Here is a 14,708-nt window from a genome sequence, read left to right on the forward strand (position 1 = left end):
CAGACATTAGCGATGGGCTAATGTAAGCAGTGTATAACAGTGGGCTTTATAAGTCTCTGCCTGCCACCGTTTTCTTAAAATAAACACTTTTAAAATATGCTAAATTAGCCTCTAGGGTCTATCCACTTACCCTTTGGCACCTAGAGGCGCATTAGCATATTTTTTAAGTGTTTATTTTAAGAAAACACATTGTTTTCACACTAAACACACTAAATCCCACTGTTATGTACTGCTGACATTAGCCCATCGCTAATGTCAGTCAGCTAGAAAACGTAATTTATGATGATAGAAACCCTTTAATGGATGGCTGTGGGGAAGGAGGAGAGAGGTAAACAGGTGATAACAGGAGAACTAGACTTTCGTATAGTCATTTGTACTATTGATTTATGCGAAGTTGTGTGAAAAGTTAGCGACCAATTAAGCTTGAGGGCATTGAGCTGAGGGCAAAGAAAAACCCAAAGACTTAAAGACAATACTCAAAGCACACATTTCTCTAACTGTGATTGTCATGCCTTCAGCAAGTTTATTGTTAATTTATGCACAACTTTCATACAAAGTTAATATATTTTCTGTATAATTCTCTGTTGATTGTGTAACTGCACCATCTAGTGGCCATTTTCCCCAAAATTGCAATTATTTCACACTACAAGTTTGGTCTACTTCAGCTTCCTTATCTTAGTGACATCATCATTCCTGCACATAGCAGCCATTTTCTTCATTCACAGTCATCACTGCATGAGGATAGCACATAGCTTGGAAGCCTCTTGAGACATCCTCTACATCTAAGCTCACGGTAGCATCGCTGGTATGTCACATGCATCTGTTTTCTTATGTATTTTGCATATCCTTTTCCTTTCCTTAATAGCAGCTTATAGTTAACAGCTAGGGACCATGATTGTTGTGCAGATAGGTAGCATGCTCTGGTTTAGATATGCATCTGTATTTGTATATGCATTACTACAGGGAGTGCAGAATTATTAGGCAAATGAGTATTTTGACCACATCATCCTCTTTATGCATGTTGTCTTACTCCAAGCTGTATAGGCTCGAAAGCCTACTACCAATTAAGCATATTAGGTGATGTGCATCTCTGTAATGAGAAGGGGTGTGGTCTAATGACATCAACACCCTATATCAGGTGTGCATAATTATTAGGCAACTTCCTTTCCTTTGGCAAAATGGGTCAAAAGAAGGACTTGACAGTCTCAGAAAAGTCAAAAATAGTGAGATATCTTGCAGAGGGATGCAGCACTCTTAAAATTGCAAAGCTTCTGAAGCGTGATCATCGAACAATCAAGAGTTTCATTCAAAATAGTCAACAGGGTCGCAAGAAGCGTGTGGAAAAACCAAGGCGCAAAATAACTGACCATGAACTGAGAAAAGTCAAGTGTGCAGCTGCCAAGATGCCACTTGCCACCAGTTTGGCCATATTTCAGAGCTGCAACATCACTGGAGTGCCCGAAAGCACAAGGTGTGCAATACTCAGAGACATAGCCAAGGTAAGAAAGGCTGAAAGACGACCACCACTGAACAAGACACACAAGCTGAAACGTCAAGACTGGGCCAAGAAATATCTCAAGACTGATTTTTCTAAGGTTTTATGGACTGATGAAATGAGAGTGAGTCTTGATGGGCCAGATGGATGGGCCCGTGGCTGGATTGGTAAAGGGCAGAGAGCTCCAGTCCGACTCAGACGCCAGCAAGGTGGAGGTGGAGTACTGGTTTGGGCTGGTATCATCAAAGATGAGCTTGTGTGGCCTTTTCGGGTTGAGGATGGAGTCAAGCTTAACTCCCAGTCCTACTGCCAGTTTCTGGAAGACACCTTCTTCAAGCAGTAGTACAGGAAGAAGTCTGCATCCTTCAAGAAAAACAAGATTTTCATGCAGGACAATGCTCCATCACACACGTCCAAGTACTCCACAGCGTGGCTGGCAAGAAAGGGTATAAAAGAAGAAAATCTAATGACATGGCCTCCTTGTTCACCTGATCCGAACCCCATTGAGAACCTGCGGTCCATCATCAAATGTGAGATTTACAAGGAGGGAAAACAGTACACCTCTCTGAACAGTGTCTGGGAGGCTGTGGTTGCTGCTGCACGCAATGTTGATGGTGAACAGATCAAAACACTGACAGAATCCATGGATGGCAGGCTTTTGAGTGTCCTTGCAAAGAAAGGTGGCTATATTGGTCACTGATTTGTTTTTGTTTTGTTTTTGAATGTCAGAAATGTATATTTGTGAATGTTGAGATGTTATATTGGTTTCACTGATAAAAATAAATAATTGAAATAGGTATATATTTGTTTTTTTATTACGTTGCCTAATAATTATGCACAGTAATAGTCACCTGCACACACAGATATCCCCCTAAAATAGCTAAAACTAAAAACAAACTAAAAACTACTTCCAAAAATATTCAGCTTTGATATTAATGAGTTTTTTGGGTTCATTGAGAACATGGTTGTTCAATAATAAAATTAATCCTCAAAAATACAACTTGCCTAATAAATATGTCAGACCCCATTAGTAAGCGCATTGTGTTTTCTGTTTCTCAGTTTTACCACGCATTTACATCCTTGCAATAAAGATAAAGTTGGACGTTACTCCATTGTCAATTCATTGCCGGGATAAGGTTTAGCTGTCTGTCAAGCTATGTACCTTTACACATAAGGGGGACAGAACAGTAAAACAGCGGCTGCTTATGAGCTTGATAAGACTCCCTGACCGCAGTGAAACCACGGCTTCTTACAAGCTAGATACAAGAAACTGATTCCTCAAACCCTGAGAGTCAACAACCTCTAACATGCTGACCGCATGGTACTGAACCCTGCAAAGTGCAGCATCGTCATCCACGACAGTTTCAAGTGTGCAAAGCTGTTCACAGTTGTCAAGAGAATCAGAACTGTAAGACAAGGTCTCGCATATCGGCTAGCTCCAGAAGTTCAAAGAAATCAGTGAGCAGCTCCACGGTCGCCATTGCCCGTGCAAAAGCTGAACCCGCCAAAACCTGCGCGACATTTGCCGAGCAAGAAAGACAGTTAAAGGTGGAGAAAGCACACATGCAAGCAGCTCTGGCTGAACAACAAGCACGCATGAAAGCAACTCTGGCTGACCAACAAGCAGCAGTGGAAAAGCTAGCTGTGGAAAAGGAATCTGCAGCTGCTGTAGCAGAGGCAGAAGCGTTATAAGAAGCAGCAAACTCCGCGAGTGATAGACCCAGCAGATTAGTTGGGCCTGAACCTGATCATAACGATAACTTGCAACGCACTTCAGATTACGTCATGCAGCATGCAAAGTCAGATGATAGCCTAAATTCAAGTCCAAAGGCAGCATCAGCCCCTGCTGAAGAACCCCGCTTTGAACGAGACAACAGTTTCATAGGACATCAACTCCCAACGCAACCTGCATTCAGACCTGCAAAAGGATCGCAGTATAGTCCAATCCTTTAAGAAAGAAAAAGTAAGTGGTGACTACTACAGCAACAATCCAACAAACAAAGAACCAGGTATGTCAGAGTTGCTAAAATTCCTTGCCCAACGTGAGTTAATAACCAAGGGTCTCTCCAAGTTTGATGACAGACCTGAAAGCTATAGGTCATGGCGATCATCATTCAGAAATACAATAAGAGACCTAGATCTGTCTGCATGTGAAGAAATTGATCTTCTTGTCAAGTGGCTAGGAAATGAATCGGCAAAACGGATTAGAGCCATTAATATTAACTACCCAAGCACTGGGGTAAACATGATATGGGAAAGACTTGAGGACTGTTACGGCTCACCAGAAGTAATAGAGAACGCACTCTTCAAAAGAATTGAGGATTTCCCCAAAATCCAGAACAAAAGGTTCCAGAAACAGAGAACTGAGTGATCTGTTGACAGAGCTCCAAGTTGCCAAAGCTGAAGGAGATTTACAAGGTCTGGCATTTTTAGATACTACACGTGGTGTAAAGCCCTTAGTACAAAAACGACCTTATAACCTGCAAGAGAAGCGGATTGCTCAAGGTTCCAGGTACAAGCAACAGCACAACGTCCCATTTCCTCCATTCTCTTTCTTTGTGAACTTCGTGCACCAGCAAGAAAAGACTAGGAATGATCCCAGCTTTGACCTCTCAATGTTTGACACCACTTACCCCAAACCAGGTAGGCCTGTCTTACTCCGTAAAATGAAAGGTACACCTGTTGCAGTACACAAGACCAGTGTATCTTCTAAAGTCCCCTCAAACAAAACCTACAGTACCTCATAGACTGAAAAGATCTCAACAAAAGACCCATACAGAGAATGTCCCCTACATAAGAAACCACACTCATTGCTGAAATGCAGAGGAATTGAACAAAAACTTCTCAGGGACCGCAAAACTTTCCTCAAGGAGAACCAGATTTGTAACAGGTGTTGGGCATCAACCTCTCATTTTGCAAAAGACTGTACCGTAAACATCAAATGCTTTGAATGCAACAGTGAAGAGCACAATACAGCCTTACACCCTGGGCCAGCTCCATGGACTTTCACACTCTCAGAACAGGCTGTAGAGCCAGGCGGGGAGGAGAGAGACACCATACCTCCTGAAGTGACACCCCAGTGCACCGAAGTCTGCGGAAAAGGTCCTAGTAACAAATCTTGCTCAAAGATCTGTCTTGTCACAGTTTATCCTATTGGACATAAAGAGAAAGCAGTAAGGTTGTATGCCATCCTTGATGATCAGAGTAACAGATCTCTTGCTAACTCTACTTTCTTTGATATCTTCAATATTAAAAGGACACAGCTCTCCATATTCACTTAAAACTTGCACAGGTGTGAGTGAAGAAAAAGGCAGCAGTGCTACTGGCTTCCAAATCGAATCCATAAATGGTGAAGCATCCCTACCTTTACCTACCTTGATGCAATCGGATGCCAAACAATAGAGAAGAGATTCCTACACCTGAGGCAGCATTACATCATGGACATCTAAAATCCATAGCACATCTCATACCTGCACTCGACCCAAAGGCCAAAATAATACTTCTGCTAGGAAGAGAAATCATAAGGGTCCACAAGGTGAGGAAACAAATAAACGGTCCTCACAATTTTCCATATGCCCAGAAGCTTGACCTGGGGTGGGTCATTAAAGTTGATGTCTGCTTAGGAAATATTCACAAGCCTACCACAGTGAATTCGCTTTACACGAATACCTTGGTGAACGGACGCCCATCCCTCTTTCAGCCTTGTCCTAACAGATTTCTTGTAAAAGAGAAGCCAACAAGTGTGCTGTATCCTGACTTTTCAGAAACCGAGAACCATCCTTGTGGTCAAGACCAAGACCACTTGGGGTGTAAGGTGTTCAAGAGGAAGACTACAAGATAGCTCTCTCTATTGAAGATGAGGCCTTCTTAAACACAATGGAGCAAGGATTCTTTCAAGAATAAAACGAACACCTGGGTTGCACCACTACCTTTCAAAACACAGAGACGCCGTCTACCCAACAACAGAGATCAAGCCTTTAAACGCTTGTTTTCACTCCAACGCAACTTTCACAAAAGATAAAAAATTATGGAACGTTTTTTCTTATTCATGGACAAGATATTGGTAAACAGTCATGCAGAAGTAGCTCCACCCCTAAAAGAAAAGGAAGAATGCTGGTACTTACCAATATTTGGCGTTTACCACCCTAAGAAGCCTGGACAAATCTGAGAAGTATTTGACTCCAGTTCACAATATGAGAGAGTCTCTCTCAATGATGTTCTTTTGACAGGACCAGACCTCAACAACACACTTCTCGGTGTCCTCATCAGATTCCACAAAGAACCCATTGCTGTAGTTGCCGACATACAACAAATGTTCTATTGTTTCCTAGTTAAAGAAGAGCACAGGAAATTCTTAAGATTCTTTTGGTTCAAGGACAACGACCCTACCCAAGACATCATCGAATATCGCATGAAGGTGCGTGTTTTTGGCAACAGTCCATCTCCTGCAGTCGCTATTCATTTACTCAGACTTTCTGCCCAAGAAGGTGAAAGTCTATGGAGAGGACGTTAAGAAGTCTGTTGAAAGAGAATTCAATGTAGATGATGGCTTAAAGTCGCTTCCCTCACCAGGGGCTGCAATTGGTCTACTCAAAAGGACTCAAAGTATGCTTTCCTGTTCAAACCTCAGGCTGCATAAGATGGCTTCAAACAGCAAAGTTGTTATGGAGCCCTTTCCAACTCAAGATCATGCCAGTGATTTGAAGGTTATAGACTTGGCAACAGACCCATTACCCATGCAGCGCAGCCTAGGGCTCAGCTGAGACCTCAAGTCTGACACCTTTACCTTTCAGGTCGACCAAGAACAGAAACCCTTCACACAATGTGGAGTCCTGTCCACTGCCAACAGTCTATACAATGCACTTGGATTTGAAGCTCCTGTGATCATCCAAGGTAAGACTCTGCTCAGGGAGCTAACCACAGATGTATGAGATTGGAATTCGCAACTTCCCTCAGAGAAAGAGGCACTATGGGTAACATGGAGAGACTCTCTAAAAGCATTATCTAACGTGCGTATACATAGGCCATATGCCCACTCCTCTCCTGCTGAGGTTCAGTCCAAGCAGCTGTGCGTGTTTTGTGATGCCTCAGTAAAAGCAATTGCTGCAGTAATTTACCTTAAAACTATAAATATTAAAGGCCAGGTCCAAATTGACTTTACAAAGGGCAAAGCAAAGCTGGCACCAAGTCCTGAGCTTACCATACCAAGATTGGAACTTTGTGCTATTGTTCTAGCAGTAGAGCTAGCAGATCTTGTTGTGTCTGAAATAGATGTAAATCTTGATAGTACAGTATTTTATATAGACAGCAAAGTAGTGTTGGGCTACATTTACAATGAGACTACGAGATTTTATGTCTATGTTCATAACAGAGTTCAAAGAATCAGGAGGTCTACACAGCCTACCCAGTGGCACTATGTACCAACTGACCTCAACCCTGCAGACCACGGTACAAGAGCTGTTCCTGCAGCCCACCTTAAAGATACCGCATGGCTCACAGGACCACCATTCCTTTACAAACCTGTCCTTGGCACTCTTTAGAAAGACAAATTTGAACTACTAGAACCAAATGTTGATGCAGAGATTCGTCCTCATGTTTCTGTACTCACCACAAAAGTTTCTAACAGAGAGCTTGGATCCAAACGATTCAACAAGTTATCTACGTGGAGATCACTGAACAGAGCTATAAGCTGGCTTAATCCACATGGCCAAATCATTCAGAACCACACCCACAGGAACAGAGCACTGCAAAAATTGGCATTAGTCACAAGGCTCATACAGTAGACGAGCTCACACAGGCACGAGAAGTTATCATCCGTTGTATCCAACACAAAGTTTATGCTCAAGAACTTGGATACATCCAAAATCAAAAGGGTGTCCCTAAAGACATTTCCATTAGGAGACTTGACCCCTTTACAGATGCCTTCTGGAATAAATGGAGAAAACAATACCTCTCCACACTACATGTCCGAAATAAATGGCAAACCAGCAAACCCAACATGGAACTTGGTAATGTTGTCCTTGTTAAAGACTATCAGTTGAAAATAAATGACTGGCCTTTGGGACTGATAACTAAGGTGTGCCCAAGTAAAGATGGGAAGGTCGGGAAGGTCAGAAAGGTGGAAGTTTAAGTCTGCAGGCAACATGAGCCTAAACTCTTCCTCAGACCTGTTACTGAACTGATTTTGTTGCTCTCTCCATAAGTAACTTAATGTTGTATCCTATAGATACCAGGCGGGGAGTGTCACGCCTTCAGCAAGTTTATTGTTAATTTATTAGTTGATTGTGTAACAGCACCATCTAGTGGTTGCTTTACATACAATTGCAGTTACTTCACACTACAAGTCTACTTCAGCTTACTTATCTTAGTGACATCATTATCCTAGCACATAGCAGCCATTTTCTTCATTCACTGCATGAGGATAGCACATGGCTTGGAAGCCTCTCAAAACATCCTCTACATCTAAGCTCACGGTAGCATCGCTATTATGTCACATGCGTCTGTTTTATTATGTATTTTGCATATCCTTTTTCTTTCCTGAACCTCTTGGGGACACCTGACATACCGGTACGTCTTGATGTCCCGGTATTTAAGGACACATGACAAACTGGGTGGCTGCTAAAAACAATTAGCAGGCACCCTGGGACAATGCTGAATCTGAAATGCAGAGGAATTAGAGAAAAACTTCTCAGGGATCGCAAAACTTTCCTCAAGGAGAACCACATTTGTTACAGGTGTTGTGCATCAATCTCTCATCTTGGAAAAGACTGTACCGTAAACATCAAATGCTTTGAATGCAACAGTGAAGAGCACAATTCAGCCTTACACCCTGGGCCAGCTCCATGGACTTTCACACTCTCAGAACAGGCTGTAGAGCACGGCGGGGGGAAGAGAGACACAGTACCTCCTGAAGTGACACCCCAATGCACCGAAGTCTGCGGAAAAGGTCTTAGTAACCCCCGTCTCTGCGATCGCTGCAAACCGCAGGTCGATTCAGACGCTGTCGGAAGTATCTAATCCCCCCGTATCTGGGGGGGGGGGTTGCAAGCGGTGCGATCATCCCGCCATCCCCCTCTCATCTCCAGGATGGCCGAGCGGTTAGCAAGCAGAGTGTAAGCACATTGCTGACACTCTGCTTGAAACGGCTGACATTTGTGCTGTGATATCAGCTGCTTAACCCCTTCCATGCCGCAGTGATTTAAAAAAAAATTTTTTAATGAAATAATTGTGTAAAACTTACATAAAAAGAAAAAAAGTTGACATATTAGGTATCCCCGCGTCCGTAATAACCTGCTCTATAAAAATACCACATTATCTAACCTGTCAGATGTATGTTGTAAATAACAAAAAATAAAAACAGTGCCAAAACTGCTATTTCTTGTTACCTTGCCTCACAAAAAGTGTAATATAGAGCAACCAAAAATCATATGTACCCTAAAATAGTACCAACAAATCTGCCACCCTATCCCATAGTTTCCAAAATGGGGTCACTTTTTTGGAGTTTCTACTCTAGGGGTGCATCAGGGGGGCTTCAAATGGGACATGGTGTCAAAAAACCAGTCCAGCAAAATCTGTCTTCCAAAAAACATATGGCATTCCTTTCCTTCTGCGCCCTGCCGTGTGCCCGTACAGCGGTTTCCGTCCACATATGGGGTGTTTCTGTAAACTACAGAAACAGAGCCATAAATATAGAGTTTTGTTTGGCTGCTAACCATAGCTTTGTAACTGGAAAAAAATTGATTCAAATGGAAAATCTGCAAAAAAAGTGAAATTTAGAAATGTTATCTCTATTTTCCATTAATTCTTGTGGAACACCGAAATGATTAACAAAGTTTGTAACATCAGTTTTGAATACCTTGAGGGGTGTAATTTGTAAAATGGGGTAATTTTTGGTGTGATTTCTATTATGTAAGCCTCACAAAGTGACTTCAGACCTGAACTGGTCCTTAAAAAGTGGGTTTTAGAAATTTTCTGAAAAAGTTCAAGATTTGCTTCTGAACTTCTAAGCCTTGTAACGTACCCAAAAAATAAAATGGCATTCCCAAAATAATCCAAACATAAAGTAGACATATGGGGAATGTAAATTAATAACTATTTTTGGAGGTATTACTATATGTATTATAGAAGTAGAGAAATTGAAACTTGGAAATTTGCAAATGTTTCCAAATTGTTGGTAAATTTGGTATATTTTTATAAATAAAAATGACATTTTTTGACTCCATTTTACCAGTGTCATGAAGTACAATATGTGACGATAAAACAATCTCAGAATGGCCTGGATGAGTAAAAGTGTTTTAAAGTTATTCACACAAAGTGACACTGGTCAGATTTGCAAAAAATTGACTGGTCCTTAAGGTGAAAATTAGCCCTGTCCATTAGGGGTTAATAGCAACTAGGGACCATGCTTATTATGCAGATAGGTGGCATGCTCTGGATTAGATATGCATCTGTGTTTGTATATGCATTACTATATTTCAGACCCCATTAGTAAGCGCATTGTGTTTTCTGTTCCCCAGTTTTACAGCGCATTTACATCCTTGCAATAAAGATAAAGTTGGACGTTACTCCATTGTCAATTCATTGCCAGGATAAGGTTTAGCTGTCTGTCAAGCTATGTGCCTTCACACATAAGGAGGACAGAACAGTGATATTAACTGTATTCATATATTTCCATGTTTTGTCTTACCTCTCTATACGTTGCTACAGAATGGTTAGTTTGATGATCAGTTGCACATATATTTACAGATGTCTGAGAAAGTCCATTCTGTTCTCCTTCAGGAGTCTCTGTTTCAGATGTCCAGGTACTCATGTTTTCTCCTTCTGTAGAACGACTCTTCTGAGGTGAAGCAAAGGGGTTGAAGTCTCCACCAAGGTTGCGATGTGGCTGAGTGCTGAACTCTGTTTCAAAGGATGAGAGTTGCTGAGTGACACCTAGGAGGCCACCAGCCTCCACACTGAGTATAACCCAAATCACATCTGATGTAAAAAGACAAAATGGAAAGGTATAGACACCAGCATTAAGAATTACATGCTTAACTTACTGTGGACTGCTAATATTAATACTGTTACTGAAAAATAGCTTTTAATCATTTACATCTTTGTCACCCCTTGTCTATCAACACTGTGAAAGACAAATATTCAATATATGCAATATTTAGTCCAAAAATTGGAATTAGTCCTACCGGTAATTCGGTTTCCATGAATCCACCAGGATGACATACAAGGATATTGACCCATTATGTCTGTAGGTTCAGGAACAGAGAAAGGTTAAATTGCCCCCTTCCAGCACTGATTTTTAAATTACTACAGTGATCTGGTTTGCCAAATATTTTGAGTATTACTTTATACCCAAATCTACCATTCTAAGAAATATATAGGTGTCGTCATGGTGGATTCATGGAAACAGGATTACCGGTAAGATTCCCATTTTCCATTTAATCCCCCATGACGACATATAGGGAGAGCTAACAGATAATCAATTAAGGGGGATGGTGCTACTGCTTGTAGGACCTTTCTCCCAAAGGAAAATGCAGTTAGTCTAATCTGTAGTGTCTCACAAAGTTGTGTACTTTGGATCAGGTAGCAGCTTTGCAAATCTTGAAGCTCGTGCTCTCCCCACTCACAAAGATGCCATTGCTCTAGTAGAGTGTGCTTTAATCTTCAGGACATGGAAGTCCTTAAATACTGAAGCACCATGAGATAGTAGCTTTTATTTGCCTAGCTATTGATGTTTTTAAACAGCATTTTACCCTTATTCTTGCCTGAAAACTGGACTAAAAGATTGTCAACTTTTCTACCCCTGTTATAGTTAGATACTGTAAGGCCTCATGCACACGGCCGTGGCCGTATTGCGGCCCGCAAACGTCGGGTCAGCAATCCATGGCCGCTGGCCGTGTGCACCACGCGTCACGGATGCGGACACATTCATTTGAATGGGTCCGCAATTCCGGAGATGTGGAATGGAGTCACGGAACAGAACACCGGAAGAACTACGGAGTGCTTCAGTGGTGTTTCTTTCAATTTTTCAGCACCGTAAATAAATATGACAGATCATATTTTTTTGCGGTGCGGACAGACCACGGACCCATCCAAGTTGAATGGGTTAGGCCCACTGCATGGATGTTGCCTGTGCATTGGGGACCGCAATTGCGGTCCTAGCTGCACAGAGCGGCCGCACAACGGCCGTGTGCATGCGGCCAAAGACTCTTCTAACATCCAAAGAATGTAAGCCTGCCTCTCTTAAATTTTTTGGATTGTTACAGCAGTATGAAAGAATAATTTCTTGAGTGCGGTGAAAATCTTGACCATTTTAGGAAGAAAAACTTGATCAAGCCATAATATAAATTCTGTCATCCAAAATCATGCTGTAGGGTTCTAGGATGGATGGGGCCTGAATTTCCCCCAATCTTCTGCAGATGTGATTGCTATTAAAAATGCTGCTTTGTATTTAAGAAATGTAATAGATGAATGTTTAGTCAGACTGTGGGGGAAATTTATTAAACTGGTGTAAAGAAGAACTGTCTTAGTTGCCCATAGCAACCAATCAGATTCTACCTTTCATTTTCCAAGGGGGTTGTCAACAATGTTATTGATTTCACATTTCTTTCTGCCAAATAGAAAATTTTTCCGAAAGACTCGGTAGTAAATTTGATGTTTGAGGTATGATACCTTTCTAATACAGGTCCTTCTAAAAAAATTAGCATATTGTGATGAAGTTCATTATTTTCTGTAATGTACTGATAAACATTAGACTTTTCATATATTTTAGATTCATTACACACCAACTGAAGTAGTTCAAGCCTTTTATCGTTTTAATATTGATGATTTTGGCATACAGCTCATGAAAACCCAAAATTCCTATCTAAAAAAATTAGCATATCATAAAAGGTTCTCTAAACGAGCTATTAACCTAATCATCTGAATCAACTAATTAACTCTAAACACCTGCGAAAGATTCCTGAGGCTTTTAAAAACTCCCAGCCTGGTTCATTACTCAAAACCGCAATCATGGGTAAGACTGCCGACCTGACTGCTGTCCAGAAGGCCATCATTGACACCCTCAAGCAAGAGAGTAAGACACAGAAAGAAATTTGTGAACGAATAGGCTGTTCCCAGAGTGCTGTATCAAGGCACCTCAGTGGGAAGTCTGTGGGAAGGAAAAAGTGTGGCAGAAAACGCTGCACAACGAGAAGAGGTGACCGGACCCTGAGGAAGATTGTGGAGAAGGACCGATTCCAGACCTTGGGGGACCTGCGGAAGCAGTGGACTGAGTCTGGAGTAGAAACATCCAGAGCTACCGTGTACAGGCGTGTGCAGGAAATGGGCTACAGGTGCCGTATTCCCCAGGTCTAGCCCCTTTTGAACCAGAAACAGCGGCAGAAGCGCCTGACCTGGGCTACAGAGAAGCAGCACTGGACTGTTGCATGTCATTCGGAAATCAAGGTGCCAGAGTCTGGAGGAAGACTGGGGAGAGGGAAATGCCAAAATGCCTGAAGTCCAGTGTCAAGTACCCAGCTTTATGGAGATGAAGATTTCATTTTTCAGCACGACCTGGCACCTGCTCACAGTGCCAAAACCACTGGTAAATGGTTTACTGACCATGGTATTACTGTGCTCAATTGGCCTGCCAACTCTCCTTACCTGAACCCCATAGAGAATCTGTGGGATATTGGGAAGAGAAAGTTGAGAGACGCAAGACCCAACACTCTGGATGAGCTTAAGGCCGCTATCGAAGTATCCTGGGCCTCCATAACACCTCAGCAGTGCCACAGGCTGATTGCCTCCATGCCACGCCGCATTGAAGCAGTCATTTCTGCAAAAGGATTCCTGACCAAGTATTGAGTGCATAACTGAACATAATTATTTGAAGGTTGACTTTTATTTGTATTAAAAACACTTATTTTATTGGTCGGATGAAATATGCAAATTTTTTTAGATAAAAAATTTGGGTTTTCATGAGCTGTATGCCACAATCATCAATATTAAAACAATAAAAGGCTTGAACTACTTCAGTTGGTGTGTAATGAATCTAAAATATATGAAAGTCTAATGTTTATCAGTACATTACAGAAAATAATGAACTTTATCACAATATGCTAATTTTTTTTTAGAGAAGGACCTGTATTGTCGGAGAATAATTTTAGATGACCTTCCAGAAAGGACGCTGCTTTCTTTAGGGTTTACTAGACTGCTCTTAACTCTCTATAATTCGAGGACTGGTTGCTGTTGGCCAAGTATCCTGGAATAATCTGTCACCTACTTTCACTGCCAACCTATTCTGCTTGCATGTGCATAAGTCTGAATTTGGATGGTTGGGTTTTCTTCCATACAACCAACCCCCCCCCCCCCCCCCCTTTACCGAGTTAGGTTTGTTATTGTCGTCCACCAGGCTAGGGTGAATGGGGATGTAGATCTTTCAGTCCAGTGTATTATACATTTCTTTAGCAGCCATGATTGTAGGGGAAGAGTGTATGTTTGACTCCAGGCCACTGATCAGATACAGGATGTCAGTAGTCCCAGAATACTCATGGCCTCTCTGATTGTAAAGACCTTCTCACACAGAAACACACTGGCCCTCATTTATCATACCTTCATTTAAGAGTTCTGGCATCAAAAAGTTGCAAAATAGGGCTTTTAGTAAACTTCGCTGAATGAGTATACAAAATCCCATAGAATTTTTAAAATTTTTTAACATGATCTTTATCATGACTCCTCCTGAGGACGCAGCACGGCGAAACGTACGTCGGGGAGATTCAGCGCTTATTATTGACCTTCATAGGTAGGTTCATTTGCTATCAATGGCTAGCTTTTTGACATCAGTCACTTCATTCAGCAGTACATGTTTTTTGGTTTAGGAAGTGTAACAGCTTCAACACTCCTATATATGGGTGATTGCATCTAGAATAATAATGCTAGTGCACCCCAGCTTCATGGTTTGGTAGACTTCACCTTTCTGCTGATGTACACCATTGATAGTTCCTCCTATAGTTAATAGTCTCACACAAGTGATAAGTGCGTTAGTTATTAGACTCCTTTATCACAAAGGCTCATTATTATCTGTATAATGTAATGTTATATTGGTATAATTATGTTCACAATTACGATTGTTTAATAAAGATCATGTAAAAAAAAAAACAATTAAAAAATTCTATGGGATTTTGTATACTCATTCAGCAAAGTTTACTATTGATATTTTCGAGTATCCCGGTAACAG

The 14,708-nt window shown here is 41.5% G+C and overlaps 1 protein-coding gene across 1 annotated transcript in view; it reads right to left on the reverse strand.

Annotated features, from left to right (window-relative positions):
- The window catches only part of ILRUN (inflammation and lipid regulator with UBA-like and NBR1-like domains), a 355,318-nt gene that overhangs the window by 126,773 nt on the left and 213,837 nt on the right, over nt 1-14,708 (reverse strand). Inside the window, exon 4 of the mRNA XM_044288169.1 lies at nt 10,182-10,471. Coding sequence (XP_044144104.1) covers nt 10,182-10,471 — 290 coding nt within the window. The remainder of the gene's footprint in view (nt 1-10,181; nt 10,472-14,708) is intronic.

Source organism: Bufo gargarizans, chromosome 3 (assembly GCF_014858855.1).
Source record: "Bufo gargarizans isolate SCDJY-AF-19 chromosome 3, ASM1485885v1, whole genome shotgun sequence".
In the NCBI taxonomy this organism is placed as follows: Eukaryota; Metazoa; Chordata; class Amphibia; order Anura; family Bufonidae; genus Bufo; species Bufo gargarizans.